Source organism: Cimex lectularius, unplaced genomic scaffold, assembly GCF_000648675.2.
Source record: "Cimex lectularius strain Harlan isolate CLEC.00 unplaced genomic scaffold, Clec_2.1 scaffold23, whole genome shotgun sequence".
In the NCBI taxonomy this organism is placed as follows: domain Eukaryota; kingdom Metazoa; phylum Arthropoda; class Insecta; order Hemiptera; family Cimicidae; genus Cimex; species Cimex lectularius.
The window spans coordinates 1,816,774-1,842,483 of record NW_019392690.1 but is presented as its reverse complement, the minus strand read 5'-3'; the positions used below and the strand labels follow the sequence as shown (position 1 = coordinate 1,842,483).

At 34.5% G+C, this 25,710-nt stretch overlaps 2 protein-coding genes across 2 annotated transcripts in view; one reads left to right on the top strand and one right to left on the bottom strand.

Annotated features, from left to right (window-relative positions):
- The window catches only part of LOC106661441 (probable 3',5'-cyclic phosphodiesterase pde-5), a 257,518-nt gene that overhangs the window by 61,620 nt on the left and 170,188 nt on the right, over positions 1 to 25,710 (bottom strand). The gene's annotated exons all lie outside the window — the stretch shown is intronic.
- Positions 14,729 to 25,600, top strand: LOC106661194 (protein takeout-like). The gene is made up of 6 exons (XM_014384445.2): positions 14,729 to 14,834; positions 20,568 to 20,660; positions 22,421 to 22,571; positions 22,631 to 22,767; positions 25,169 to 25,318; positions 25,384 to 25,600. The coding sequence occupies exons 1-6, from the start codon at positions 14,771 to 14,773 to the stop codon at positions 25,533 to 25,535; spliced, it is 747 nt and encodes a 248-aa protein (XP_014239931.1). The 5' UTR covers positions 14,729 to 14,770; the 3' UTR covers positions 25,536 to 25,600.

Genomic DNA, 25,710 nt, shown 5'->3' with positions numbered 1-25,710 from the left:
ATTTAAGAGGATCAATTGGTGCTTAAAACGAATCCAAACAAAGGCAGAAATATTTCGAAAAATTATGTAAATGACATCTTTAAAAAAATTCACTTTGGCAAGAACGCTCGGATAGTCTTGATTTTACTACCTAGTGCTACTAAAATAATCCTTCGGTTCCAAGAATACGTTTTTCAGTGTTCATCTTTTTAAGTTTATGTAATAGCAAGTGAAGAAAAAAAGAATCAAATAAGCAAAAACTCCTCAAATATTTTTTTTAAATCTTCGGATTTGATTTAATTATTGAAGGTTTGTGCGTTTAAATACAGTTCTAAAGCCCTGTAAAGTATCATGCTGATAAGTAGAGCCGATCCAAAGTTATTTCTATTTTTGTCATTTTTAAAAATATCGGAGGCAAATGAAATGAAAAACTTTTCCCCAAAATTTGTATTCAGGGGTTTTTGGGGTAAAGAAAAATAATATCAACTTTGTTTTTTGCTAAAAAATATATCCATATATATATATTCCTGAAAAATGTGTATTTCTTTAAGTATGATGACCATTTTATGGCTCGCAGACAATTTTGACGTAATAACCAAGCAAACAAAGTAAGTTATTTTTAACTAATATTATAAACCTGAGGCCACTATTTTTCGACCTAGTATCACTAAAAGTTTCATTAAAATCAGTGATTCCTTGGCCCTTGACAGTTCTTCCTTTTTTATTATCTTAAACCAAGAGAAAATTTTAAGACGGATTATTGGTTGCCCTGTTTATTTATTTATTTGTTGTTTTTTTTTAAATTTGAATTGAGTCAAAATGCTACAGGCGTCGGACCTGATTTATTGATTCCTAACTGTACTCCGTTTAAAGTCTTACAAATCAAGCGCAATCGTAAAAACTATCTGGCCAGAAAATATTTTCTCCCGCAGTTTCGGCCCCAAATTTTTTATTTCTGCTGTATAAAATTTCGTATTTAAGAGCTTCAAATGGGGCTCAAAACAATTCGAATAAACATATCTAAAAAAGTTTGTCCCAATTTACTGGAATCCTTTTATTGTTTTTTTAACTTTTTATATACCTAAAAATTATTGCCTCATAAAAATGCCTTAAAAAATAAATAAAATTAAGAAAAAAACAAATATTAGACTTCATTTTTTTAGACAGTTTCAGAAACCATGCAACTCAGTTTGTGAAGCTGAGAATGAAAATGCGTTTTGGAAACTTATGACTATTCGACTCTACTTAGTACCTATTACACCCAACGTACTAAAAATTTATGACAATACGAGTGAAAACTTCAAATCCAGTCAGTTTTACACGAGTCCTGTCCAAGGAAGGACAAAGTATTGTAACCAAGCCAAACGCTTAAATGACCGTTCATCCTACGTGCAAGTAAAAGTTTTAAAGTTATCACTTGCGATTTGTTGGTTGCGCCAGCTCAGGTTAAAGTCCAAACCGAATTTCCTCCTTGCTATCCGGTTTCCAGTGACGTCCACGATTCAAGGCTAACCTTTGCAATTAACGAGACCAACCAATAAACGATCATCGTTCCATTTAAGGGGAGATTTGAATGCTTCGGGGAAAACACGAGCTTTTTAACGCGGTGAGAAGAATTATGTGACGGAAGAGGCATCTGAAACAGACTTGCATTTTTCGTCAAAAAATAAGTCAACCGCCGTTGAGGAAGTACATAAACATAACAGAACGTATGAGAAAGCAATTTTAGTTGTAGGACAATTTTATATTCATCCGAAACAGCAATGAACAATTGTATGCTGCAGTTCTAAAATTTGAGAAATAGTACCTTCAGTCAAGATTGGATAGGACATACAATAAGTTTAGAATTTGTTGCATGACAGTGTTTGGGTTGTGTCATATGAAATGTCCGATTTTATAGTTTCAGAAATTCAGAGAGGATATAGCGGTTTTCTGTTGTTTACTTCAATTGTATACATATTACAATTAAGCAGTTATTCTTCCACTTTTGTTTATTATGATGAGCTCCACATCCATTACACAGTTTTAGTACACCTCCAAATATGAACATGGAAACACGCGATTTTCGTGTAGTGTGCCTTTACTAGTTTAAACTCGGTCTTTCGGCAGCTGAGGCTGCAAGAAACTCAGTAAAGCGTTTGAGGAAGGGAGTGTTCGGACCATTCGCCGTTGGTTTGCTGTTTTCTGAAGGAAATACCGAATTGGAAAACAGAGCCCGCGGAAGACTTCCAAATTTAATTGACAACGATGTCCTTAAGCTTCAGGCAGAAGAAAACCACTACCAAACAGTCGTAGGACTCGCAGCACAACTAAATAGAAGTGTTTGATGTATGAGTCGCTCATGAGCTCACTGAGCGACAAAAGCGCCTTGAGACATGCGTTTCGTTGCTCGCCAGGCAAAAAACCGAGCATAGCAACTAAATGCAAGTGCAGGTATCGTGCCAAAAAGGAACATAGGAAAGTTAAGAAGCTTGATCTATGGGTCTCCCTGAGTACATTGAGCGACAGCACGCTTTTTATGAACGAATAATCACTTGCGATGGTGGATTGCATATGACAATCAGCGTCGGTCAGGGCAATAGTTAAACATCGACGTAAGACCAGGACACATGCCATAACCAAATTTACACCCAAAAAATTATGTAATGGTCCATGGCTGGAATTATTCACTACTCCTTTTTGCCTAGAGGTAAGACCATTACCACTACATCGTACTGCAAGAAAATTGACGAAATGGATAAAAAATTACTCAAAAAACAACCAGCATCGGTAAATCGGAAAGGTCCTATACTTCTCCACGACAACGCCAAGCCTCATGTTTCAAAACATACCGTAAACAAATTGAAAGAGTTGGGTTACGAAGTTCTTCAGCATCTGCCTTATTACCCAGACTTGTCTCCAACAGATATTCACCTGTTTCGGAATTTAGACAACTTCGCCAAAGAAAAAAAATTTAGAAAATGACGTTCAAGTCCAAAACATCAGATTTTGTTTCAGCTTCAAACCTCAGAATTCTTCAGTTCTGGCAAAAAAAAGTTGGTCACGCGTTAGAAAAAATGTGTAGAAAATGAAGGTAAAAACATAGAATAAAATTGTGTTTTTTCTATAGTAATTTTACTAAAAAAACCTTTACCTTGGAAAACGACATTTCATGTGAAACAACCCAATATTAACATTAATACATTGGGAAAATCCCTCCAAATCGAAACCATTTTCAAAAGTTGCTTGGGAAGAACAGTAAAACTAGGACTAGCTGAACTACTAGCATTAGAAAAATAATGTTCATTACTGTTAATCCACGTACATTCGCCTTCTTAAAGTTTTAATGCCTGTCTGAGAGTAGTATATCTGTGCACGTTTCAAATTTTTCTTTATTAACTCCTGTGCACAGAGTTGTATTCCATGGACTTCAACTTGTAAAATCGTTGGGGTTTCATGGGGTTTCGCCAGGGTGAATCCGGCTCTTTTATCCTTACGCGTACTCCATGTTCCATCTGGCCACCATATTAGCACCCTTTCTTGAAACTTGTGACCACCTTTTTCCCAAATGTCCCTAGTGTCTACGTCCACTTGGGAAGGTCTGTCAATGTTGAGCTTTTCTCTCATTTTGTCAGGCACAGTTGTAGCCATCTCATTTATTTTAATTATTTTTAGAATTTTGTGGTGGCTCCTCCTTAGATCGTTTTATTCCCTTGTGTCTCAGGAGTCTTTTGGCACTCTCAAAAGCCACCTTTTGTGCATAAACATGTAACAGTGGGAGGTTGAGTGCTGTAATCAATGCTTCAATGGGTCAGTTATGTATCGACCCTGTAATATTGAGACACGTAGCCTTTTTGGTTTGATCTGTGTCTCCTTTTTTTAGTGTTTTTGGACACTTGGTATTGAAGAGTATGATCAGTACGCAATTTTGGTGTTTATTTCCTTATTTTTACTTCTTCTTCTTTGGCCGTTCTTTGGCCAATGCTTAGTAGAAGGGCCCTGGCTTTATGCATGATGTGATTTCCTCATTTGAGCTTTTGGTCAAGAGTTATACCAAGGTACTTTATTTCTTTGGAGAAAGTTAAGTCTTCACCTTTTATAGTGGGAGCTTTTATTTAGAGCTTCGTTCTTTTTATGAAGGGTATAAGATATGTTTTTTGTAGGGTTTATATTTAAACCCTTTTTCTTCCACCATCTACCTATAATATTTAGGGCGATTTGCATTTGACTTGACAGAGTTATATAATACAAAGAAAAACAAATTTGATCTATTCAAAGGTTCTGAATATTTTAAAAGCTGTAAATCGATCGTTAACGATTATTTTTGTTTGCCTATCCTCGCTGGTTTGGTATTATGCATATTGGCTTACTGCCATCTGACTTCTCGGCCTGCTTATAACCCTAAAAATGGCGAGTTTAACTAATATTTTTTTCATCTTAAATAATAAGACTTGTATGTAACAGAAGCGCGAAATGCAAAACGGCTAGAAATGATGAATGGTGGAGTGAGTGTGTTGTTCAATATTTGTAAAAAGATAGTTCCTACTCACAGTAAGTTGTTTTCAACGATCCGGATTTCGAGCTTATAAGTCATCATCAGGTTGAAAGAGTTCTACATAAAGCCCTAAAGGTTTTACAAAGATTGATGCAAACATGCGTCCGACAGACTAAACCAGTGAGAACAGGCTGGTTAAAAATAATCAGGAACAACCAAATTGCAGGTCCATCACCCCGCAAATGGATAACACGAATTCTCCCAATCTAATAGCTATTAGCCATATCGACTAAACGCACTAGTATTGGGTTGTCCGGAAAATAATGCAGGATTTTGGTATTAAACAAAAAAAAAGAAACTAGTTACTTTAAAGCAATGTTCTTTAATCAAAATAATTTCCNAATGAGTAATCCTGTAAACGTAAACAGAATATTTTATATAGATTTTTTTTAATGAAAACTTAAAATCCTGCATTATTTTCCGGACAACCCAATAGAAACATTTGGTTCATTTAAGTCAGCCACGGTTCCTTGTATTCCGCAAACATAAAGTTAATTTCATTGGAAAGAAAAGAAAAATTATGCTTACGAAACTCATTTCCCGGCTTTACGTCGCTTTCTACTGTTTCACAAATATTTTCTAAAGATAAGAGGGCAAAAATAAACTTTCACAATAACAAAATTGGTATAATTCAATATAAGCGAGTGAGGACGATACTTTATAGCTAACACAACGGAATCTTAAACAACTCTCATAAAAATATACAAATATATCAATGAACTATCAAGAAAGGGAGGGAGAGAGAGAGAGGGAGACAAATAAGATAATAGTATGATGCTAATGATTTTGGTATCACTTAAAGCATCAAGATCAACTATATGCCCAGAACCGATAATTATGATGAAAAGATACTCCTTTCATACTTGTCTTTATATCAGCGGTTATCTCTTCCGAACTTAGCTACCAGGCTTTGCGATTGGCATGACAACCTGTACACTAGTGGTGCGTCCTCTCGTACTAGGAGCAGCCCTCCTCAAGATTCTTCTTGTGCACGGGGTTGTACATGTACCTCAGCTTAGAATGTGTTGGGAATAGTTCAACGTGCTTTGCTAGTGTAAGATCGGCCCTTTTTTATCCCATATCCACTCCCTTTTCCATCTTTGATCAAACTACGTACTATATTACGGCTCCTTCCTGGAATTGAAGTTTGCCTTTCTTCCAAAGATTTTTTTTCCAAGGGTTCGCAACAGCACAGGTCGTATAAACCCTCAGGGTGCCGGAGTTTTTGAAAAAAAGCCCATTTGAAAGTATGTCGGGTTCGAATGTAGGGCCGCTGGATTCGAACACGGGACCTTTACCTTACAGTGATGAGCGCCGTGTCAACGCCTAAACCGTTGCGGCCACCGACGCCCCCCATCTCTGTTTTGTCCGACCAATTTGAACGATTTGTCAATGTCGAAGTTTTCTTCTCGCTTTGTCAGGTCGTAGGTAGCCATCTCAGTTATTTTAATTTTATCTACGACATTGTAATAGGTTTTCCTTAGATCTGTTTTTATTTGATTTTATCTGCCTATTGGCACTCTAAAAAAAGACCTTAAATATATATATACACACACACACGCACCTTCCTTTTCCTTGTCAAATTAACCCTTTTAAATATAAAATGAATCATTTTAAAATTCACATTAACTTTTTGTTTAATGTCAGATTAACCTTTTCTTTAAATCAATAAAAAAAATGTGTGAAATATAAGCATGTAAAATAAAATTCCTTTTTATTTGAGATTTTTTTAAAATTTAAAATAATTGGACCCTGACAATCGTTTTAAAAATTACAAATTATATAGAATTAAATATGTTAACAAATGATTCTTTTCTTAGTTAGAGAAATGTGAGAAATTTCTCAAATTAAAAGAAGAATGCTTTATTTTTATATTTAATTGTTAATAATTTTAATTAACTGTCATATGGCTTTTAAGAGCCTAATTAAAATAGCTAACATAAATTTTGCGGGTTAATTTTAAGTTTTAAAAAAAATAATTGGAATAAAAAATGTTAATTCGAAATTTAAAAGAGTTAGTGTGATGCGGAAGAGAGCTATTATGAAAAAAAGGTTACACGCTAGTATTTGTAGGTTGTTTTTTTTATGTATCCTTCTTCAGTGTTTTTGGCCACTATCCATACACATATGGTGTATAACCATATAAAAATATATATCGAACCATACTTATATGCAGGGTGTCCAAGATAATGCGCCCACCCCATTTTTTTCTTTTACCTAGTAAGCTTTCAGACTTTTCTCTCTATTTTGGCTGATTTTCCACTCCTATTTCAAAATATTTGCAGTAGAAGGCAAAATAAAGTTGTTTCGACCTAACGCACTAGAACAGCATACCGGCTATTTTCAAAAAATCATATCTCCGGTTCTATTGGACCGATTTTAATATCTCAGTGCTCATTTTTCCCACCAAAAAAATCTAGTTTAAAAAAATGTGGTTCTCGTTTAAAATTAAGAATTTGAATTCGACTTATGTCGAATCGAAGTTGAAAAAAATAAATCGACCTTCCATGAACAAACTACACGAAAAATGAAGGGGAGTTCAATTCATACTTTTTTCCTATCTAGAACCGCAAAGAAAAAAATTGGGGTGGCGCATTTGCATGAACACCCTGTATATGGTCATATATATACATATTCGAGCCGAAGAAACTAAGTACCTAGGTATAACCCTTGATTAAAGGAGAAAACATAGTCAATATTATAATCAACGGTTATACCTAGGCACTTAGTTTCTTCTCGACTTGAACTTTTTGATATGATAATAGGAGTTTGTAGAGGGTGATAATGGATTGAAATAACTAAGAAAAGAAAAGGTAGAGATTTTTTCAAACATTATATTGGAAATTTAACTTTAGTAGAACGTGTATTAAACGGAAATCATCAGAATTAAACTATTTTGATTTGATGGCGTCAGTTCTAAACGAAGAAAAATTCAAAGAACGGAAAGCTCTAAAGGAAAACGTTTTATGAGCAGGGATTCAATAAATATGAGAGAAAATTAAGGTTTCTTTGAACAAACCAAGGTAAACCATTCTGAATAAATTCAAGGAGAGATTGTATTGGGAAAAGCTTAACTATCAAAAGACCCTGCGAGATGTAGTTTAATAAATATAAACACCATTAAATATTGATTGCTTGCATGCAATCACACTTGGTATTTATAAGACGTTAATATTGGGTCATAAAAGAAAACTCTTTAAAAAAAGAACACAATTAGTAAGGAGAATGCAGTTTTTTATTCAACAAATAAAAGTGAAATAATAAAGTTTCTTGTAGGTCTTTCGATCAAGATTTATATTAGCAAACCTATTAAACCGTGGACTGTGGGGTATCCCGAAAATTCCAACCCACTCTGACCATTCCACAGTCCTTCTCTCTAGACCGGACGATATTTCCTCATTTGCTTACGCAAGCCGTGTACCGCTAACAAAGATAGCAAGGGGGGAGCTCGATTATAACAATTCTTCCATGGTAAATAACAAAACAAAATTCCAAGGGGGAATGAATTTTATCTGGCAAAAACAAACAATTGGCCAGGAAATATTTATACTAAAGGCATATCAAGTTAGAATATCCATAAAGATTGGGACACAGTCGTCTCTTACTTGCACACAAGTAAACAAAAGTGTGTAAGAAATTACTTTGGGAAAGCACTGATCGAACGTACCAGGCAAAGCGAGACAGTGCACAGAACTAAACAAGAATAAGAGAAAGAAAATAATGGAAGAATAAGATGTCAGAGAGCAACGTAAAATAGATCATCCCAAGACAAGTTCTACGTACATTTTTCATCATAATAATTACTTATTATTTCCTAACAACTAACTATTATAGTACAAATAAAGTTTATATAAACTTCGTTAGTATTACAATAGTTAGTTATTTTTTTAATTCAAATTAAAGTTGATATTGGTGATAAATCATATAATTCGCGGTGCACAGCTAATTCGGTTGTCGATTTTAGATCTCTGTATCCATAGGGTGGTTGAAGTGTCGTTTCTTTGGCAATTGAGAGTATACTCTGCGTTCATTTATGTGCTTCTTGCAGTGCATGATTGTGTGTTCGAGATCTTCATGTGTTCATGCGTTCTTTTATATGCTTCTTGCAGTGCATGATTGTGTGTTCGAGATCTTCATGTGTTCATGCGTTCTGCTTCTTGCAGTGCATGATTGTGTGTTCGAGATCTTCATGTGTTCATGCGTTCTTTTATGTGCTTCTTGCAGCGCATGATTGTGTGTTCGAGATCCTCATGTGCTTATCTCTGTATCCATAGGGTGGTTGAAATGTCGTTTCTTTGGCAATTGAGAGTATGTCGAACTCCCCGTTCTTTTCTGTGCTTCTTGCAGTTCATGATTGTGCGTTCGAGATCCTCAAATGTTCGCTGGCCTCCATATATCCATTGCACAGTTCATGATTTGATCTTAGCCTTATCATTGTTTTGCAAAATGTCATGGCTGTATGAATTGCTTTGGCGGACCAAGGTTCACGAGCTACCGATGGAAAAATTTTGAAATATCGTGCCTTTATCATTTGGCAGGCTATTTGCCATTCTATTTGCAGTTGTACTTTTAATATTGAATGGAGATCATTTCAGGGTGTGTTGAGTGAATTGCCCTTTGTGATGGCATCTTTGGCAAGCTGATCTACTACATCGATGTTGAACCCTGTATGGCCTTGATCCAGGTAATTACTATTTTGTATTTACGACCACTCTGGATCAAGGTAATGTCTTGAAGAAGAAAGCAAATTCAGTCCCCAAGCTTACAGTCCTTGTCGATGCTGGGATTGAGTCGGTCTTCAAGGAAATTTGAGATCGCCTGTAAAAACTTGAATATGTCAATGTGTAAACATATTTAAGATTGTTTTGCCCTGATGACCTTAAAATAGGTCGAAAGCTTGGCAGTAGCAATTTGCTTTCTTCTTCAAGACCATACCACGATACAGTGTGCGTAAGTGAAAAAGTGTTCGATCTTCTAATACTGAAAACACAACTTACTATTTTGTGGCCTTTAGACCTGAACTTTCCACCTAGTTCGAAGATATCTATGATGGTGTAGTCCGCGATATACAACGTTTTGCACACTAAGGCAATCTGTACAAATGGCAACTTTGGGAAAATGGTTGCTACCAATTCTGCTGAACAAATAGGTCTTTTTAGATAGCACGGCTGAACTTCTCTTGACCAATGATGTTATAAAATAATTTTAAAAAACGAGTTTAATATTTTTTAGTCTAGTTTCAACTTTTTACCTTTTTTTGGAAATAAACTGTAAGGGCATCTCAGGTCAAGTTCAACTCACACCATTTTAAAGGACTTTTCGCTGAGAACAATGGTGCAATCAGATTTAAATTGATCAAAAAATAACAAAAGTTATGGCAAAAAGTTTGAGCAAAAACAAACTTTTGGTTTGCCATTTATTAATCACATTTCCTGTACGAACTGCCTGCCTTGCGTAAAGATGCAAAGATTTGCTCTTTTTAACCACTTTTCACCGGTGCTCATGGGGTTAGAGTGAGGGGAGATGGATTGACATGCATTTTCTATCCTTTGCCGCAGTTCTTCAACTGAGGTTGCTGGGTTATGATTGGCGTAGACCCTTTTAAATGGCCCCACAGAAAATAGTCAAGTGGTCCATGGCCATGAGGTCCAATCCCGAAAGTGACGATTCAAATAACTTCACACTTGGAAAGCATTGTGTGCGGGGCTTCCATCAAGCTGGAGAATCATTCTTTGTCGTTGTAGCAGAGTTACATCATCTAATAGTGTTGGTAAAACCTTCCTCAAAAAATTTAAATTATCACCATTTAAATTATTTTCGTAGAAATAAGGCCCAATTAATTAATTTTCGAGAAGTCCACACCAAACGTTGATACTGTGAACCACCTGATGATGACAAGTGGACGAAATTCTCAGATTTTCCTCTGCCCACGTTCAAACATTCCAACGGTATGCCATTAGAGGTGAACTTGGAATCATCAGTCCATAGGATGTATGGAAGAACGTTTTCTTCAGCCTCCCAAATCGACATTTGTGCAAGAAGATTGTCATAATGAGAGTTCCGAAGTCCCAGGACAAGATGAGAGCGATACGGGTTAATTTTGTAAATCCGGAGTACATCTCTAATTTTATTTTGCAAAAAACTGAAACCCTTCCAATATTTCGGAGAGAGGAATTCGGATTTGTCGAAATTACGGTGCCGGTTTCTTTTTGCCACAAGTTAATAACAAATCCGATTGCACCATTGCTTTCAGGGTAAAAAATCCTTGAAAATGATGTGTCAGGATGTAAAGGGAGGTATTTGAAATTTTGACGTTGAACTGGGCCTGAGTTACCTTGTATAATTTTTCTCCCAAAAAAAGGTAGAAATTTGAAACTAAACGAAAAAATTTTAAACACGTATTCTTTATCGTGCCAACGTTTCGATCTTTATTGAGATCATCTTCAGGGCTCAAAGTGTTTTTTTTCTGTGTAGATGTGTCATTCTTGTGTTTCGGGTTGAGAACGCCCAATGTTTTTAACCTACGTAACACTAGACCGCATCTCACGATCTCCAAATAATCATCAACTGACGGTCACCACACATCAATTTTTTTTTAGTGTCATTGGTTCAAGAAAAATTCAGTCGGGCCATCTAAAAAGGACACCCTGTATAAATAGGTACTGTGGGAGAGAAAACCTTTTACTGTAGTTCTGTATAGGATCATACTGTCACGCCTCTAATCGCCAGTACCGATGGGCAGGGGCGGATTATCTTTTCCGTCTCTTATGATCAGAGCGGGGGAACTCACTCCTGCCCTGTCTTTGGTGCTGTCCAGACGATTTTAATTAGAAATTTTCTTTCAAGGTGAGTCAAGGCTCCCCCTTAGTTATTCAAGGTTTTTTTTATTTGTCCCAGAAAACGTATTTTGTTTCTTTAAAATTTGAAGTTGAAATTTTATTTGTAAATACATTTTGAGTTGAGATTTTGTTTTGTTATTTTTTTTAAATTTAAAACTGGCGAAAGAGCCGGACCATAAATTTTTGGTACACCTTTTGAGGTCAAGCAAATACCCAAAGGGGTTACAATACTATGCACAGCTTATAAGTGCATTTAGGAGTGATCCGTCCGTGTAAATAACACGCCCGTCTGGAAATCTTGCATCAAGTTACTTAAGTATTTTGGTCGACTTGGATTTTGTTCAGATCGGTGTATATTTTGGAGATGTATATAGATATATAATATTGTCGAACACTTTCAAAGTTTCAAAGAAAAATGAAGTTGATGGGCACAGTGATTCGACTGATGGTTCTTATTTGGCTAGATTGGTGAGAGTACATACAGTTAATTTACAGTGTGTTTTTACCAGTAACTTTCCTCGTTGCCTCTTCGCTTATAACTTGTTCTTCCTTTTCTTTCCGGTTGCCTTTGTCTCTGCTTTCTGCCTCGTCTTTGCCCATCATCTTTAGATGATAGTTAAGATGGCAATGGCCCGTATAGAAGCTATGATTTTCCTCAAATGGGAGAAAAAGAGAGAGAGAGAGAGAGAGAGAGAGAGAGAGAGAGAGAGAGAAAGAGAGAGAGATTTCTTCGCCTTACTTTTTGAGAGATTTACGAATCTTTTTCTTTCTCAAGACATTTTTCCAACTCTATCTTTAGCGATGGTTCCATGGGTGAGAAGGTCGCCTTTTCTTTGGAGAGCTTGTCAGCCTGTTCGTTTCCTCCTTCGTGTTCCAGAACCAATCTCAAGATAACGGTGTTGAGTTCTCCTAGGGGGTCATTAGTCAATTAAGGCACTCCCAGGCTAATTTGAAGCTAAGAGACTACGCATTTTAATGCTTTTATAGCTGCCTGACTTTCTGTCCGTCTGTGAACTATTCATTTTGTTCTTTATCAACTCTTTTGCCTAAGTTGGACTGTATGGGCCTCAGCAAGGAAGATAGTTGTAAGGGTTTTACTTTCAGCTTTGATCCATTACGACCTTCTCCAGATTCCTGGAGTTGTTTCTAAAGATCCAATGTCTATGACCACTTGGAAAGTTCTAAGTTGTAAGCCACATATTTTTTTTATACTTTCCTTCGATTTTTCTGATCTATTGTATTTAACTCTGGTTTTATTTTTTGAATCTCAGGAGTCTGGAAATCCACCATTCAAATAATTACATTTATTACAAATAGCTGGACGTTAAACCCTCCTGAATATGAACGCAATTGTGATTTTTTTTTTTTTGAAAAATCAGCCAAATTTTAATTATCTCAGGTTAACACAATCCAGCTGTTTTTTTTATACTTTCTCTCGAATTTTCTGATCGATTGTATTTCACTGTGGTTTTATTTTTTTTAATCTTAGGAGTCTGGAAATCCACCATTTAAATAATTATGTTTATTACAAATAGTTGGACGTTAAACCCTCCTGAATATGAACGCAATTGTGATTTTTTTTGTTGAAAAATCAGCCAAATTTTAATTATCTCAGGTCAACACAATCCAGCTGTTTTTTTATACTTTCCCTCGAATTTTCTGATCGATTGTATTTATCTCTGGTTTTATTTTTTTGAATGTCAGGAGTCTGGAAATCCACCATTCAAATAATTATGTTTATTACAAATAGTTGGACGATAAACCCTCCTCAATATGAACGCAATTGTGAAAATTTTTTTTTGAAAAATCAGCCAAATGATAGAAAATGAATCCGAAGGTTTGATGTGGATTTTAACCAACGTTTTAAGGCTAAATGTACCATCTGTAGTACGTTTAATCCGCCAACACATGGCACATCAAATTGATCAATGTTTTGACCTCTCATTGCAATACTACACTATTTTTTCGTTCTGAAAATGTATTTATAATCTTTAACATCGTAAAATTAACGCGAATTGTTTTAGATAATTTTTAAACAAAAATCCGTAATTTTGTCTTATTTCCATTCCATGTCACAGTAAGGTTGTATAACACAAATCGCCATCTTTTGGATTTGATTTATAAGATTTTAGGGTTTCATGTAAACTTAAGCTTCTAATACACAAAAAAATCTGAATATTTATAAGAATTTCGAGGAAAACCAAGGAAGATAAGAATTCTAAGATTATTCGTTAGCCTATGGCGTATATTAATACTGTATAATTTACAATATAATTAAATATCATTCCACTGCACGCTAACGAAAGGGAATGGGGTTAATGATGATCATTGATTAAAAAAAAACGTTTCCCGCTTGTCCTCTAAAAATCTAATGAGATTGACTTTAAAAGGAGTTAAACCCAACAGCGGAACTTGGGTTTACTTGTGCTGTTACATTTACCTTAGGATTTTTTTCTTCAAATTTTCCAAATGCTTCCAATTTTTAAAAAAGTCACAATCATCGTAAACACATTGAAACTGCTTCACTGATCTACATGATACTTTCCACTGGTTTAGAACTATATAAACTGCAAATAAGGGCACAAATCCGTTCTGCATTATTAAATCAGCACCGAAGATATAAAATATAAAGAAGAATTTTTGTTGGATAGATACTTTTTTTTTAGTACTTATAATGATATAAATTAAAACCTTGTTAACAACGCCAGAAATAAGACAGATTAAGCTTTCAAACTGTTTTACAATTGTTGAATTTGGATAAAATGGGTGTTGGTCGGCGAATCGGTGAACTCGTGATGAACCGTCATAGGGCCACTTTTTTGGGTCCGTCTTACCTCGCGGGTTTGAGTAATCCAACAAACCCGCGAAGACGGCCCAAAAAAGTTTCAGCGTGAAATCCAGAGTGGGTTATGAATTTTTAAATGGAACACCGGGCATCATAAAGAGAAAAAAGTTTATTTTTCGATTGTTAAAAAATCCGTATTTAAGGGATTTAAAGGGTAGGAAGTTGTAAATATTTAAAAGTCAATTATAAATTGATGAGATTTTGTTTTGCTGCATAAAAATTCATAATATCTCTTAATTTTTTAAATTAAAGTTGTTTCACCTATTTGCTAGTCGGAAATTTGAATTGAAAAGACCTAAGCTTAAATATTAATAATTTGCCGGTTATTTTTATGTAATCTGGGCTTTTGAAAATTTATACACAGCCTAAGGCCTGTCTTGTCGTCTTTCAAAGCATGACTGGTGATGAAGTGTTAATCATCCAGTAAGATAAATCGGCAAGTAGCTGACTAATGTATCTAGCGAAGTTCAAGGTCCTGGAGAACCCCTCCCAACAAAAGGAACCCGGGGGAGGCGAGATCCAGTATAAAAACGGACGATCCCCTACCAGCGTCTGTCAGACGGAATCATCGCGATGAAGATCCAAGCAGCCATCTTCGCCCTCGTCGCCCTGGGCACAGCGACAGCTGCCAATCTACGTAAGTTCTGTTCAGTTGATACGGGGTTTTCGGAGTAAAAGTGTTAAAACAAATCAAACAAGTGAGTATTTTAGAATCTATTTGCACGGAAAAAAAATAAATCGTAGGGTTTAGATACATGGCCAAAACTCATCTGCTACTACCGGGATCATTGTAACGACAAATTTGCTACAAGATCTAAAAAAACTTTCAGATAACAAGTATCATAGTAAATGCAAATAAATAATAAGAGAGATTGGATTGAAAAACAATAATCCACCGTAAAAATATCCTTGTTTTAAGATAGTAAAAAGAACAGACAAGGGAAGGCTACCGATTTACCGATTTCAATGAAACTTTTAATCATATCAGGTCTGAAAATATTTCACTCATGTTTATAATGTTAATTTATTAACGTTTGTTAAATTTAACTTGGGTTTGCCAGGTCGCAACGTCAAAAATGGTCAGCGAGCCATAAATTCGGCAGAAATACTCAATTTGAGATCATTCGATCAAGCAAATTAGGTTAAAATATATTTTTAGGAAGAAAGAAAGTTCATTTTCTGAACCTCAAAAAAAAGCTAAATATAAATTTTTCTTCAGATCAAAAAATATTTTATTTTTTATCTTGACCCACTCTATTCCACAGACTGGGACAACCAAATAAATTTTTGGTCTCAGTCTGTGTATTAGAGTAGGTCAAGATAAAAAATAAATCGTAATAACAGCCTACAGAATAGATTAAACATCATGAGAAGATAATATAGTTTTTACAAAAAAGTTTTTTCCAAATTTTTGGCCTCCCATCACCTGCGATTTTTTCTTTAGGAATTTTCAAAAATAATTATAACTTTGAAACGGCTCCATTAATCTATGTAATACTTTACAGGGCTTTACAACTGTATAAACTACTTATAAATGCACAAACTTGGCAAAAATAAATTTAATTAATAAATAATTAAAAGATAACAAATAAAACGTTTGAACAGTTTTTGTTGATTTGATCTTTATTTTTCTAACTTATAATGAAATAAAACTAAAAACTTCTAGAAACACATTGAAAGAACAAACAATTTCGTTTTTTTACGGTTCTACAATTTTTCAATTTTGATCAAATCCAAAGAAGCTATGAATTTTTAAATTGAACATTAGCCTTCCGCGAGAGAAAATCACCCGAGAGCCCTCCCCATCAAGCTCGAAATTTTAATTTTTAGACGGCTACAAAAATTCGGATTTAAGAAGCTTAAAGGTTGCTTACAACGAATTTAAATTGGTGTTTTCCTTAAATACAAAACATAACATTTTTGGCCTATTTTACTGAAAGCTTCTTTTCATTTTGCCGTTATGCTTCTAATCTCATTTAATCAAGTCCTTCATATAATTTTCTTAACCTTGGTAAAAAAAAACGTCAGCTGAAATATAATAACCTAGAAATACAAGCATAAAATGACAGAAACGCAAATTTCAAGCTTTATTTTTCTCGGCTCCTATGCCCCTTTGGCAAGTATGCTCGAAGAAGTGTTTAATATTTTTCAACCTAGTATTAAGAAAGAATGTTTAATTAAAATCTATCATTCAATGTATTTGAAAAATAAGATAATAATTATTCTAGTTAAGATATTCTGAGAGAGAAGAACAAAAGCCTTTTTGATGTAGGGCTTGCTTGATTCTCTTCCAAAGTAGCTGTAAAAAGTCCCTAATCATGGCATGAAACTGTGAAAACTATCTAAGCTTTACCGAGATTAGAAATTTCCGTACACCCCGAACAAGTTAATTGGCAAAGAAGTACGTTTAAGATGCTAATGTCACTAAATCGAGCCAAAGTTCTAAAAAGCCTCGGCTGGCCTGGCGGTGGAATTCTCGAAAGGATTTGTAATTGAATTTGAAATTAGTTGGATTAACTGCAGGACTTCTTAATTCGAGAATTGCCGTCGAATACCTCAACGTTATCGATCTATAAAAATGTGTTCAGAAACTAGGTCCACATTAGTGAGCATAGAGTTCGTCCAAGGATTTCCAATTTTCTCGGTTGTCGGTCAAACCTCTCAAGTCAGAAATCTCCTTCAAGTCTTTTCTTTGGTCTTCTATTTTTTATCTTTCCAACTTTCCATTTCAGTGAACTCTTGTCCTTTGACCCTGCTATACTGCTTTCGTGGGTATTTAGGTGCCTCTCTTTTCTGTACATGTTGCCATGGGATAGTGACACACAAGCGTCCAGCATCTTTCCTTTCTTTTTGTAGGGAACGTTTTAATTTTGTATAATTTCTTTTAAACTCCATTATTTGTCCTTACATTTTAATATTCTTCTTGTTCTGTTATTCTTCGTTGAAACTCACACGATTATACGATTTCTTCGGCCCGTTGTAATTTTTTCTCTTTTGTGATGTCCTGTTATCTTCCGGTGGTCATTAAGTTGTATTTTTGTCCATTTCCGGGCCTGATACGCTAGGCGGCTTTTCCTTTCTCTAGTGTTTCAAGATTTTTTGCGCATATGCTCAACGTCTTTTCTCTGAAGTATTTTTATTTTTATGTAAAGTCAAAAGTTTGCCGAATTTTTTTGTGGTTTTGAACGTTTCTTCCAATACGCTGTCGATTAATATTGGTGAGAGGGGGTCGCCTTGTCTTACACCACCTTTGGTTGTCGAAATGTACTTACAATTTACTCTTTTCGTACATTTATTTTAAGAACGTACATAAAAATCACGACCGTCGACGCATTTCCATTTAAACATAAAAACCTTTAATAACGTTGAATTTATTTTAATTAATAAAACAGGAAGGAACATGATTTGCATTATATAAAAAAACACAACTATTTCGGCAGCAATTTCAAATAAAATCGGAAATTAAACAGTAATTATATGAAAAAATCCAAAAGTGGTTGCATAAATAATTATAACAAGCACGAGCTAAAAAACATATTTAATTAAAACACTCCGATCTGATTTAACGAATGGTTAAATTTTTTTTAAGAAAAAAAAAATTTAAATCGTCGTAAAAACTTTACCACGGTTTGTTGATAAATATAGTCAAAAAAATGAATTACATGGAAACCTGGACTTGTTTTCTGTAGGATAAAATAAACATGAAGTTCAAATTTTTTCGTATAAACAAAATGATATTCTTCAAGATTAAATTTTGAGTTAAAAAAATACTGATGTCTTTGCCTCCTCGATATCGCACTTTATCTCTTCTGAACTTAAATTCTAAACTTAATTTTGTAAAATTTAGGCAAAATTACTCTTATTGGTTTTTGGGCTAATTGAAAAAACTACCAAGCATGTTTTGCTAATTCCTTATACTATTTGACTATTGACTATTTAACTTTCTCAGATCCATGAGTCTTAACTGATCACAGTCGCATAAAGTACCTTTGGTTTTGCGTTGATCAGAGTTTTGCAATAATAATTAAACCTTTCCATGTGCAATTAATAACAAAGGTTGTCGTGCTTCTGATTTTCGTTCATTATTTCCATGCTTTCACATTAAGTAATTCCACTTTTCATCTATTGGCCCTTCCTTTTCTCTTTGCTGTTATTATTTTTCCTCTCAATTATATTTTGTATTATTTCAGGGTTGTTAACAAATGATGCTATTGTCTACGGTATATCTTCTTTTTCCAAATATATTTTTAACGTGAATATATTTTTAAAATCAAATAATGGGCATTTCTACGTTTAGCCTCAGTTTGTCTAAATTTTGCCTATTTTGGAGAATTCATCTGACTCGGTGGAAAATTTTTAAATCTACAAAAAATTGTTTTCTCGATGAATTATAAGTTTAACAATTATCAAATCATCCTGACTTTTGGTACAAATTTTATGTTTAGGACCGCAGAATAGTTCGTTTTGAAAGGAAAGCATTACCTTCGCCTATCTGAACTAAAGTTATATAACTTTCAGCATTACAGAAATTACATTGAGATTAATAATTGAATTATTGAATGCACAGTTAAGAAAAAATTGAATTTTTTGTTAAAAAAATGAATGATTTTTCATTGAGTCTAACAATCCTAAATCTTCTTCTTGGAAAAAAACGTTGAGCCTCAATCATATACGGCTCAAACCTCGTGTACAAACAATTCCAACAATTATGGCATTAACTATGTATCCATTAGTTAAGAGTTATTTTATTATATTAATGTGGCGTTCTCCCTTTCTCGACCTTTTACAACATATGGTCTGTTTTTGAGTAATTGCAACTACTTTTAAAATCTGATTTGAATTTTTTCTAAAGCTTCAAAATTTGGAAAGACCAAACAATAACGACATTATCTATTAAGGAGTTCAGCAGCAAATAGATTCGGTAGCCTCAACGATTGACAAGGCGACTCACCCCTGTGTAAGGTAAAGGTCCATGGGTTCGACTACGCCAGCCCTGAATTCTAACCCAACTTACTCAAAAATGTTTTGTTTTTGTTTTTAAAAACCACCGGCACTCCGACGGTTTATATAAACTGATAGTGTTAAAATATCCTCGTTAAAAAAAACCGTATCCTTTTATTACAGCAATCTGAGTTCAAGAAACTCTTTTTCTGCTTATTAGCCTTATCGCATTTAAAATTTGATGATAATTTGATGCAAAAATAATTGTATGAGTGGAATATTTATATTTTTTTTTATTATTATGCGTCATATGTAGGGATAGGGATAAAATAGGTGGATACAAGACGTGATCTATTTTGCTCTGCATGATCTCTAATTACATCAAATTTTCTTTAAAAAAAAGCATTGTAAAATTTATTAATTTAAGTAAATACAAAGTAGGATTGTGTGGTGTTTAGTGACCGTTAGTTAATGATTATTTGAAAATCGTGAAATCGTTTCTTTTTTCCATAACTTTATAATAAATCCGATTGCACCATTGCTTTCAGCGTGAAAAATCCTTTAAAATGATGTGTCAGGATGTATAGAGTGGCATTTGAAATTTTGAAGTTGAACTGGGCCTGACTTACCTTGTATAATTTTTCTCCAAAAAGGTAGAAATTTGAAACTAAACGAAAAAATTTTAAACACGTATTCTTTATCGTGCCAACGTTTCGATCTTTATTGAGATCATCCTCAGGGCTAAAAATGTTTGTTTTCCGTGTAGATGTCATTCTTGTCCGTCGTGTTGAGAGTGCCCGATGACAGAAAGAATGACACATGTACACGGAAAACAAACGCTTTGAGCCCTGAAAATGATCTCAATAAAGATCGAAACGTTGGTACGATAAAGAAAATGTTTTTCTAAACCTACATTACACCAGACCGCATTTCATGATTTCCAAATAATCACAAAGTTGGATCTTTAAATGAAATTTCATTTTTCTAGTTTAATTAGGGTTTTATTTTTTAGTTTGACTTACCCTCCTATTTGATACCTTGTTGTGTCATTAAACGACATTTGCCAGGGCAAAAACAGTTCGACGAATGGGGGTCATTAGACTAAATCGTAAATAATTATCACCTTGAATTAGGAAATGACGACTAATGTTAAACCCGTATTTTTTTAACAAGGGCTGATGATATTTTATCGCTTTTGACAGTATTAACCTTCTTGAAATATGAAAAATGCTTTATAATAATTAAATAAATAAAAAGAGTTTTTTTAATATATTGTTCGCGTTGGGTTGAGACGTTGAATTGGTCCAATTATCGACAAAACAGAAGATGATAACGTCTTACAAGGATAACGACCGTAAAGTCCGTGTGAAATATTCGGGATCAACAAACCTGCAGGAACTGTGTATTTTAAACATGTTTTTTTTTTCAGCTAGCAGTTGGAAAACCTGCAAGAGAGATTCTCAAAACTACAACACGTGTCTGAAAGAAGCCACGACCGGGGTGCTCAAGGAACTCAAGAGTGGTAGGTGCACAATTTCCTTACGAGAAATTTTTACTTTCCGGCCCAAACAGGATCTAATTATAACAAAACAAGATTCTAAAACGAAAGCCGGTTTGCGTCTCAAGGTTCCCATATTTTATTTTATTTTTTTAAATCTATACTTCTACGGATGGTTTGTCTGTCAATTAATTATTCATACAGGTGGGAAGGACGCAAACTCTCAATTATATAAAAATTGTGTAATTGGTTTATAATTTTTCCCTAGAACAAGGATTAATCCGCTCAATTAAGTTTGAACAATAACATCTTATTTTTAGGATGAGTTCGGGAGAAGGTATGAATGTATTTTTAACGTCCAGTACATAGAGATCGTAATGGCACTACATGAATTAAATGCACTTTTTTATTTAACAATTCGGATTCGGTACATTATAAACCACTTGTTAATAATTTAATAAATGCAAGATTTTGAAGTTCTCCAAGAAAAAAGATTATTCGTCCATAGTACTGAAGGTTCTCACATTGAGGAGGTAGAATCTCCGATTTAGGGGTTGTTTTTAATAGGAACTGTAATTTTCGGATCAACAACTATGCCAATAGGAATAAAGCGTTTAAAAATTGATGATTTGTACTCCGGCAAACTGTTGACTTTAAGAACCCTTTTGCTATAAAAGTACGCATTTATCTAGAGTGTTTTTGCCGGGTTCTTTAGATGGTTCTTACAATAATAGAAATGGTACGGAGAAAGGCCACGAAATACATATTTCACAAGATATGCTATCGCAGGAAGTACCATCATTGCCCGTATGAAGCCAGACTTGCTCTACTAGGCCTGGATTCTCTTGGATAGAAGAATTTTGGCTTCCGTTATGTTTCTGTGGACGATCCTAAATAATTTCATTGTCTCCCCGGAGATATTGTCTTACATTGGCTTTAGGGTACTCCAGTGTCAACTACCTATGAATTATTTGGTACTTCACGGCACAGGACCAAATACACGGGTTAGAGTCTTCAATCTTCACAGCTGTGCATAACATAAATAAATTCTGTGTCAGTGCGGACCCCTTTTCCTCGTCCCTATGGATCTTTAAAAACAATATAAAACGAGCTTTAAAATATAAATGAGGGTTTATATATTACTGTTATTGTGTAATTTATTCATCTCTTTATCAATTAATTAAGATTTTTAGTTGAGATAAAAAAGCCAGTGTCACGAGCGGGATTCGACCCCACGACCTTCGGCTAGATAAGACCGCTGCTCTAACACTTGAGCTACCATGACTTCGATCCACACGGATTAATTAATTGAAAGATATTAATTGGTCAAGCGGACCACGAAAACTAGTGAATTTAATAAGTTAAGATGAAGTATACTTCACTAAAGCTCTCCGTGGCCATTTCATTTGTCGCCGAGAATCAAATAGATTACACGACATTTGAAAAATGGCAAAAATGAGGGAAAATGGTGGGGTTGAGATGGGAAGTTAGTGTCCGAGTGTATCGAAGTCACGATAGCTCAAGTGGTAGAGTAGCGGCGTATCTAGCCGAAGGTCGTGGGTTCGAATCACGCTCGTGCCACTGACTTTTTTATTTCAACTAAAAACCTTAATTAATTGTAAGATATTAATTGGTCAAGCGGACCACGAAATTAGTGAATTGTAAGTACACTTGATCACAGCGGTAAGTGAATACGACACCGTGAAATATTCTTTCCTCCCACCTCTAACTAGAAACTAGACAACTCTAGAAAACATTCGTTAATTGAAAATTGCATTTTCCAGGAAATTCTGCGCTTAAACTTTCACCGTTGGACCCAGTCCGTATCGAGAAGATCACGCTGAAACAGGGCGCAGGGACTGCTGTCGGGCTGACGATCAACTTTAAAAACCTCATCATCAATGGCCTCTCCAACGGCAAAGTCGAGTCGATGAAGTGAGTGTCTTGATTAAAAAAATAGCAAAATTATTTTTTAACGGACTGTCTCTTTATAGCATCAATCACAAAAAGCGCGAGATCACGATCGACTACAGCTTACAGAGCCCGTTGAAAATGCAAGGCGACTACACATCCAAAGGGAGGATCCTACTCATCCCGCTCAACGGGGTCGGCAAGAGCACACTAGTTTTCGGTTAGTTTTTGACTCTGTTTAGAATTTTTTTTATACGAAAGTCGCACAGGTTTGGCGAGATGGAATTTCAGGAAAGAAAAGAAACCGAATACATTCCAATTTACCCCTTGCAAGGGTCGACATAATTTGATAAACCTTTTGATAAACGGACGCTTTTCCCACTGGGGAAAATTACAGAAATTCTTACAACAGAACAGACTTGGAAATAACGGGATAAGGTTCTTTTTTATAATCTTACGTTCTTAATAAACAAGCTAACAAAATTTTATTACAATTTAAATTGTGAGGTTTTCTCCCGTGGGTGATGAACAATTCTGGGTCTGCCTATCCTCGCAGCTTATAGCTTTAATCCATCAAATTAACCATTTTATTTTTTTTTAACTGATACCTTTTTCTTATAAAGGAAGTTACAAGTTTTATTTCCTTGTATCTCAGGAGTGTGTTGCCAATTTTGAAACTCACCTTTTGTACACGTGTATTTTTTTTGTTCATGCAGGTATATTGTACATTTTTATGTATTAGTATGTAAGGAGATCGATTACGATTTACACAGCTATACGGATTGCCCATGTTATTACTTTTCCTTCTGAAATTAACCATTTTTAATTTTAAATTGACTCTTTTGCTAATTAAAAAAAACTAAAAGATGGTATGAAGTGAAATCACTTAAAATAAAATTCCCTTATATTTGAGAATTTTTTAATATAAATTTCAGGGCTCAAAGTGTTTCTTTCCTGCGTAATTGATCCCGAAGAAGACCATATGAAATTTAATTAATTTTTTAAAATTTATTTACACCTCAATGAAATATCACATATCGTAACCCCTTAAAGAAAGCTCCTTGTTTCGACATGATCACCGCAAAAATCCTTCGACATCTACCTAAAGAAACTGTACTTTTTCTTATCTACTTTTAAAATTTTGTCCTTGGAACAACGTACTTCCCATCCCAATTGAAATTTTCCCTCAACGGAATGATTCCAAAGGCTAAGAAACCATGTAACCTTCAGTCACCATACGGTCCAATTAGTGTATTGCCTATAATGGGGAAATTCCTAGAAAAACTGCACAAAATGTAAAGAACAATTTTTTAAAATAATAACTATTCGGAGATGGTGAGATGCGGTATGGTGTGACGTAGGTTTTAGAAAAACATTTTCTTTATCGTGCCAACTTTTCGAACTTTATTGAGATCATCCTCAGAGCTCAAAGTGTTTGTTTTCTGCGTCATTGTGTCAACACGACACACAAGAATGGCACAAATACTCTGAAAACAAATACTTTGAGCCCTGAAGATGATCTCTATAAAGATCGAAACGTGGCACGATAAAGAAAATGTTTTTCTAAAACCTACGTCACACCAAACCGCATCTCACGATCTCCGACCTACCAATTTTTATATTTTTAAACAATTCTCAGTTAAAATAATTTGTTTTGAAATTTACCTTCATATAACTTTTTGCCTTATAGTCTAATCCTTAAACTTTTATATAATTTTCATTTGGTCTTCTAAGAACACAGATATTTAATATCTAAAAAAACTCGCAAAAATACGAGAATTTTTACTTCTCATGCTTTTATTTCAGACCAAATCCTAAATTTTTTTAATGCGAACAAATACATTTAGTTAAAAAGTGTGGTGATTGGTGACCGTTAGTCAATCATTATTTGGAGATCGTGAGGTGCGGTCTGGTGTGATTTAGGTTTAGAAAAACCATTTTCTTTATCATGCCAACGTTTCGATCTTTATTGAGATCATCTTCAGGGCCTGGGATTTACAAACATTGTTTAAATTTACCAAATACATGTAGGATGTGGAAAAAAAGTGAATTTATACAATGCAACAAAATACTTTTTATATTCAATCATAGTATTTCTATACACTCAAAGTGTTTGTTACGCAGAAAACAATATTTTAAAAAAATCTTCTTTTCTTTCTTTTCTTTTTCTTTTTTCCACATCCTGCATGTATTTGTTAAATTTAAACAATGTTTGTAAATCCCAGGCCCTGAAGATGATTTCAATAAAGATCCTTGACACGATAAAGAAAATGTTTTTCTGAAACCTACGTCACACCAGACCGCATCTCTTGATCTCCGAATAATAATAAGTTAAAAAGCTTAAATTGAAATTTAAAAAAAGGGTAATTTGAAGATAAAAATGGTTTATTTGAAAATAAAAAGGTTAATTTGAAATTAAAAAGGGTTAGGTGGAATTAAAAATGGTTAATTTGAAATTGAAAAAATTAATTTGACGGAACATTTTATACATACCCATGCTAAATAAAGAGCATGTTGCAAATAGAAATATTCGACCTGCTCTGTGCACAATTATTCATGATAATTTTCAACTTGCAGATGATATTTTTTATGACCGATTGTTGTTTTTATTTTATTTTCAGACGACTTTAAAGGAAAATGCGTTCTTCGATGCAAGAGCGTGAAGAAGGGCGGACAGGAGTTCTGGGAGGTTCTTAAGACCGACATTAACATCGAAACCTCCAGGCTGCACTTGAATTTCAAGAGAACGCAGAACATCAACGAAGGACTGGGTAATTATTTATCATTGAGAAAATCTTTTTTAAAAATTTGAATTTTCTTTTTATGCTCGCCCTAGGTGCCAACCTGAACACATTCTTGAATGAGAACTGGAAAGAGATCCTCCAAGACCTGAAACCGGCCATATCTAAGGAGTTTGGATCGATTTTCAAGAACTACGCCAATTCGTTGTTCAGCCAAGTACCATTCGATCAAATCTCACCTGCTTAAAAAGCTGACTGCATTTACTGTCTTTTAATGTGATATTTATATAAATAGAAAGTATTTAAATTCTTTTTTTGTGAGTTGTTTCGAAACCATACAATAACCCCAAAGATAAGAAACATTATTTGATGAAAAAAAAGAGACATCTTCAATAAGTATTATGCAAGTATTAAATTATGTA